Source organism: Hyla sarda, chromosome 5, assembly GCF_029499605.1.
Source record: "Hyla sarda isolate aHylSar1 chromosome 5, aHylSar1.hap1, whole genome shotgun sequence".
NCBI lineage: Eukaryota > Metazoa > Chordata > Amphibia > Anura > Hylidae > Hyla > Hyla sarda.
This window is the reverse complement of record NC_079193.1, coordinates 299,552,778-299,560,099: the sequence shown is the minus strand read 5'-3', so window position 1 is coordinate 299,560,099 and position 7,322 is coordinate 299,552,778. Positions and strand designations below refer to the sequence as shown.

At 38.9% G+C, this 7,322-nt stretch overlaps 1 protein-coding gene across 1 annotated transcript; it reads right to left on the bottom strand.

The window, feature by feature from the left end:
- Positions 1–4,181: 4,181 nt before the first annotated feature.
- On the bottom strand, positions 4,182–6,625 carry BHLHE22 (basic helix-loop-helix family member e22). The gene has a single exon (XM_056518570.1). The coding sequence runs from the start codon at positions 6,069–6,071 to the stop codon at positions 5,205–5,207; it is 867 nt and encodes a 288-aa protein (XP_056374545.1). The 5' UTR covers positions 6,072–6,625; the 3' UTR covers positions 4,182–5,204.
- Between the last annotated feature and the right edge of the window lie 697 nt (positions 6,626–7,322).

Genomic DNA, 7,322 nt, shown 5'->3' with positions numbered 1-7,322 from the left:
TATAAAGTCGCAGCACTGCTATATCCAAAAATAAATAGGGTGCCAGCATCCAAAAACCTGATTAGGGTTCCATTCAGATAAGTAATTCCAATGGCGCAGCACTCCAGTAAAAAAAAAAGTGTATTTATTCACACATGTCTCAACACAGCAACGTTTCTGCTCCTACGGAGCAGAAACGTTGCTGTGTTGAGACATGTATGAATAAATACACTTTTTTTTACTGGAGTGCTGCGCCATTGGAATTACTTATATATATATATATATATATATATATATATATATATATATATATATATATACATATATACACACATATATACACATATATATATATATATATATATATATATATATATGTGTATATATATATAAATATATATATATGTGTATATGAATATATATATATATATATATATATATATATATATATATATCTTAGACAGACAGATAGATAGATAGTTAGATTCACATGCACGAATATACACATACAATAGAACTACACATGGTCACTCTAATTCATCCCCCAGCAGCTACTACTTACCTATTCATGTATTCCCCCTCTCGGTGCAGACGATCCACCGCTGCTAACATGCTCATCAGAACTCATAATTATTTGTCAAAGTCTGCAAAGTATATCATCCCCATCCCCTAGTGATAATTAGTTACCATAGCATCTAATAGGCCAATGTGCCCAGAGCACACCATTAACAGTTAAACGAAGGATTCAATTTAACACATGATTATATCTTTGGAAAGCCATTCTATTAAGAGAGTCAATGTCACTCATGCTGGGGCAATCACATGCAGGACAAGTAAAGGGGGGAGGGGTGTTCAAATCATAGTACAATACATGGGACATGCAGGAGGCTTCAGTTCAGTTGGGATGGGACAAAAAGTATTTGGAATTTTTTTTTGAGAAAATCCAAATAATTGTCTTAACACAAACAGAAAAAGTACACTGAAGGGAAAAAAAATAGCAACTATAGATTTAACATTAATTCTCACACTATATTTCTCTGCAGATGCAGCAGTGATGCTAAAGATTAGTTTGTAACCTTCTCTTTATGATTTAAAAATGTTAAATAAACTCTGCAGATGCAGTAGTGACTCTAAAGATTAGTTTGTAACCTTCTCCTTATGATTTAAAAATATTAAATAAACTCTGCAGATGCAGTAGTGACTCTAAATATTAGTTTGTAACCTTCTCCTTATGATTTAAAAATGTTAAATAAACTCTGCAGATGCAGTAGTGATACTAAAGATTAGTTTGTAACCTTCTCCTTACGATTTATAAATGTTAAATAAACTATGCAGATGCAGTAGTGATACTAAAGATTAGTTTGTAACCTTCTCCTTACGATTTAACAATGTTAAATAAACTCTGCAGATGCAGTAGTGATACTACATATTAGTTTGTAACCTTCTCCTTATGATTTAAAAAAATAAATAAAACCAAACAGTAGGTCCAGGTTAATAAGAATTGACACCAGATAAGCGCAGTCACTTCTTCCCCCAGTCTATTATCTGGTAGACAAGTGACCTGCTGTCAATAGATGGACCCTCCGCCTATTGATGGGTCTGCACCAGACAAGTCCCTTTTAATTAGAAATATTAAGCAGTAAATCTTGCAGTAAATTTGTCCTATGATGTCCATTTGGAAAAAAAAAAAAAAAAAAAGAGAGAGAGAGAAAGTGTCGCCGGTAAATTCCTAATGAGAGTGATGGACAGAGAGACAGAACAATACAAACTAATGGCCGTGGTGCTGATCACTTTACTCCTTGATTAAAGACAGCCAATTACCGCGCAGAACAGTGTCATAATTATGCGCCTTAATCACATCCACGAGCTCTAATTGCCTTAACGATGTGTTTCATTAAATGAATGTAGGTATTATAGGCGACAGTTTTCATACACAGTTGTTTTCAAATTAACATAATATTAGACATCGTCATGGAAATTGTTTTAATAATGATAATTAGAGGCACCCAGGCTTTGTATGGTAATGCTGAGAGACGCTTCTCTCCTGGCCCTGGGGGCACCTCATGCCACCCTGTGTGCAGCCAGTCCCTCTGCCCAGCCCTGCACGGCAAACTTTCAACTCTACAGCCCTCTGCTATATATCTCCTCAAGTGGGGGATAAAGAGGAGAGTTATTAGGAAGTCAGAGGGCAAATCAGTGCCTTCATTTATTAAGAGAAAACTCCCCTACAGATTCTCACCCCATAACATACACATGGAGCACATTTGGTCCACTTTATATTGTGTCTGGGAACTCCAAAACTCCGGCGTATACAGGGTTCCAGTCCGTCTACACTTTATGTATACATCGGAGTGGAGCTCATATATATATATATATATATATATATATATATATATATATATATATATATAGTGCAATTGATAGCCAAACAATTAAGATAGGGCATCTCTACCACATCAAGGAATTCATTATATTAAAATGCTAAATTTGCAACGCAGAAATATCTATTTATCATCTATTTATTTGTCTAATTTCTATCTATCTAATATATATATATATATATATATATATATATATATATATATATATATATTAATCTATCTTTCTGTCTATTAAATATCTATCAGGTATCTAAATATGTGCCACTATTTAATCTTTTTTTCTATCTGTTTATTTATTATCTATCTATATCAGTATTTCCCAACCAGGGTGCCTCCAGATGTTGCAAAACTACAACTCCCAGCATGCCCAGACAGCCATAGGCTGTCCGGGCATGCTGAGAGTTGTAGTTTTGCAACATCTGGAGGCACCCTGGTTGGGAAACACTGATCTATATTTATTTTATATATGTTTCTCTGCCTGTCATAAATGTAACTGTTTTCCTTTATTCCATTTATCTAGCAATTATTTATTTATATGTCTATTATCGATCTCTCATATCTATCTATCTCATATCCATCTATCTATCCATCTATCTAGTATCTATCTATCTATCTCCTATCTATCTATCTATCTATCTCATATCTATCTAGTATCTATCTATCTCATCTCTCTCTCTATTTATTATCTATCCATCTATTTATCCATCTATCTATTATCTATCTATCTATCTATCTATCCATCCATATACCTATTATCTCATCTCTCTCTCTCTCTCTCTCTGTTTATTATCTACCTATCTATTTATTCATGTATCTATCTATTATCTATCTATCCATCCATCTACCTATCTAGTATCTATCTATCTCATATCTCTCTCTCCATCTATCTATCCATCTATTTATCCATCTACCTATCTATCCTATCTCATCTCTCTCTCTCCATCCATCTCTCTATCCATCTCTCTATTATCTCTCTCTCTCTCTCTCTCTCTCTCTCTCTCTCTCTCTCTCTCTCCATCCATCTCTCTATTATCTATCTATCTATCTATCTATCCATCTCTCTCTTTCTCTCTCCATCTCTCTATCCATCTCTCTATCTCTATTATCTACCAGTTCCTGTTTAATTCCATTTGAGCAATGTGTAATAATGTAGATCCTCTTTTAATTATATAGAAATAATCATATAACCCTAACGTGCAATAAACGAATTTACCATGTAGTAAAACTGCACAAAAACAAATGTATATTATATGGAAATAAAAACTAATTCGAAAAAAGGAGAAAGAAACATCGTACTAAAAGTACCAATAAAAAGACAAATTGCAGAGAAAAATATAAAAAATATATATAATTTCTGTATATAATAATAATAATAATACTGAATATTTTGTATACCACTTGACATTAAGAATGTAAATATTTATGCTAAGATCATTACATTTCTGGAGATCTAGAAGGTTGCTGGGACCCAGATGCGCATAATATATGTGCCCGATAATCTGATTGACCTATTTAATGGGCAGCATTATTTTACACATCCTTGCCCTATGATCATTCATTCTATCACGACAAACCGAGCCCTGTCAGAAGTCATAGACAGCAGGACAATGTCTCTTCATCTATTTCACTAAATACCAATAAGTGAATTATTAATGCGAATGTATCTATTGAAGTAGATTCCAATACAAGCTGCATGACTCTGACACATAAATATATAATGATATATGTACAGTACATCATAGACCAAGACTAAAGATTAAGACAGTGCAACTCTTCAGAAGCAAGAACTAACCCTATGTCCCCCAAGCATTACTCAATGAAGAATACACATTCTCTTGCATTTTTGGACTGAGGCCATTTATTAAAGCTCAGTGTAAATACAATGATGTAGCAACTTTAAATCAAAATGACCTTTTTTTTTATTTCATTGAGCTCAGAGACATTGAGATTCTCATATACGTTCTTGTCTATTAAGCTTTGAAACACTTGGCACAAAGTATATAAATTAATCAAAAGGTAAAATAAATTTTTTTAAACAGGAAAATTCATGTCACTTTCTTCCACTTGTAACACAAGATAAATAAAGAAATACTGAAATGTAACACATGAAGGACCCACTTTTCCTCACACAACATTCCATATGGAGTTAACAAGGTGCACAGAATTGTGTAAAAAAAAAAACCCTAAACTTTCACTCCCAACAGGTATTACTATTATTTCTTGCAAGCCATTGACATCCCCAACTCTTGCAAGCCATTGACATCCCCAACAAAATCTGGAGCGACGTCCTACAAAGTTCAGACACAATAAAAAATACAAATGATTTCTATCCTTGCAATGTTAAGAAGTCTTTGTAATTAAATAAGTCTATATTTCAAGTGTTTTCCTGGCTCAGAATCATCAAATTCAAGTGCCTTGTTTTTATTATTTAAGTCTTAAACGATTATGATCTCTAATAATAGCAATAATATTATTATTAAGAGTTCATCAACATGAGCAGCGTTTTTTTTGTTTTTGTTTTTTTTTGGAGGGGGAACATGATGCGATAATTCCACACAGACTGATGTCATTGGCCACAAGTACCTAGAACAAGAAGTGGATCAGAGACCATTATAACTTTTCTTTTTCTTGTCTGGTTACCGTTCTTGTAGTGAAATACAATGAAATCAGGTATCAGAATAGGAACCAATGTAACAGGACTGGCAGAGAAGGTCACAATGGAGAAGCCTCAGAAGTTCTTCTTCTTTCCAGTGCCTACTGTGTCACCTAGTTGTCCCTGGTCTAGGTGGCACCAAGTCCTGGGCACCAGGCGGTATCAGCTCAGCTACTAGGCTTTTCTTGCTGTTAAGGCTTGTCAGTACACTGTTTGCACAGACTGGAGGACACGCTGTTGAATAGGGCACATTTATCCGGGCAGGAACTGGCCACGGTGCTGAAGGGGTAGCCTGCGCTGGCAGCCGCTTGCTCGTAAGCCCCAAGTGCAGGATGAAGGGCAACAGCAGCGGCGGCGGCAGCAGCAGAGTTGGGGATGGAGGCAGCAGAGATGGCCTGGCCTTGGTTGAGATAAGCCACCAGTCTTCTCATCTCTTCCAGCGCCTGGGCTTGCATGAGGATGTAGTTCTTAGCCAGGAGTAGGGTGGCTATCTTGGAGAGCTTCCTGACCGAGGGGCTATGGGCATAAGGAATGACAGCTCGCAGCTCGTCCAGGGCATCGTTCAGATCGTGCATGCGTCTCCTCTCCCTGGCGTTAATGTTCAGCCTCAGGGCTCGCTGCTCCTTCGACTTCTTACCTCCTCCAGGTCCAAGCGGCGCATCGGACTTCATCCCAGGCTGGGAGGATCTATGGTCCCCCGGCCTGAGCACCAGCTCGCAGCGGCCGTCACTGTCATCGTCCGGGCTTTGGTCTTCTCCTCCGCTGCTTTCCGCCACCGAGGACATCCCCCTGCCCGCGCCTTCTGCCCCGTACTTGGCGCACATGCTGGCAGCTGCCAGCGCTAAGGGGTCCCCCGCTGCCCCCGATGGCAGAGCAGAGGTGTGGTGGTGGCGCAGGAGGTCTGAGGGGTCCGGACCATCATAGCAGTGCAGTGGAGAGCGATCTCCTGGCTGGGACAAGTCCAGACCCGGGGCTGATCTGAAGGCAGACTCCATCCTCTTAGCGCTGAGACTCTTGTGGAACAAGTCTTCTTCTGCCAGGTTTAGCGCCCTCTCCATGCCCCTGGTCTGGAGAACTTCAAGGAGGCGAAGACTGGAGCGATGGCTTGTCCTTCTTCTGTGCCGGTCTCGGGTTGACTGGTGCTGGATCAGTAAGAAGGTCTCAGAAGGTTGGTGGTCCTCAGCTCCAGCCTGGTGTCATCTGCTCAGACATTCTCACATGAAGAGCTCCTGCGCCGTTTATCTTGCTTGGATTCACCTTCAAGAGATTTCTGGAGCCATCAAGCATCAGCAGCTTCAGCCTCAGACGGGGGAGTCTTTACATCATTATCTCTGAGTAGGTTATTATGGAGAGGACTCGCCTGTTGGGACACAGCTTTCTACCCAATCAGGTTAACGTTTTAATTAATAGGATTAAAACGGTAACAAACAATCCCAGGCGCAGGCTGGCCCCAGTCTTGTGTGGCTGCTCTGAAGACAGCAGCGCAGCATCTAGAGCTTTATACAAGGAGCCCTCTCCATTATTCTCCCTGCCATCTGTATACACAGCTCTTCGCATATGTTTGCAAGACGCTGTGTCCTGTTAGGAACCCAACAACTGCCTTTAGCTTGACATGTGTGGCGACTTTCACTCATCAATGAGCACAGTAAAAGCCCCACTTAGATGGAAAGAGGAGGAGGAGGATGCTCCTTCTGCAAATTACACAAAAAAAATAAAATAAAAAAAAAAAAACACTCACACACACAAAAAAAAAAAAAAAAAAAAAAAACAACACTCACACACATTTCCTCTCCAAGACTTTTCACAAGCCAAGAAATGGAAGTGTCAGAGCTTTTTTTTCTCTCTCTCTCCTGAGCATGGGTTATATAGAGGCTGGTCCTTCTATGTCTACTTTATGTGGTGTATATCTTCATCTCAGCTCCTCTGGAGTCTATCACACCAACTACTTATTCCTCTTTTTATGATGAGCTATGGGGGCTGTTGTCCAGAGTTATATAAAGCAGAGAATGAGGGGACTTGAAAGCAGTGAAGTTTGCAAATAATCCACCTTAGCACTTACTGACAGAACTTTATGGGGAGGGAAAGTCTTGGGCAATTTTATGAGTGAATCTTCAATATTGCCTCTGAACTGAGACTTGTTCTCAGAGCTAACTTAGTGTCTTCACTTTAGCTGCATGGAGTTGTTTGCTTTGTGAATAAAAGAATTGGGAAACTATAGTATAAGGCAGTGGTCTCCAACCTGCGGACCTCCAGATGTTGCAAAACTACAACTCCCAACATGCCCGGACAGCCAACGGCTGTCCGGGCAT

What these genes read in the sequence shown, in the direction of transcription:
- BHLHE22 (XM_056518570.1), bottom strand. Translation starts at nt 6,071, where the DNA reads ATGGAGAGGGCGCTAAACCTGGCAGAAGAAGACTTGTTCCACAAGAGT.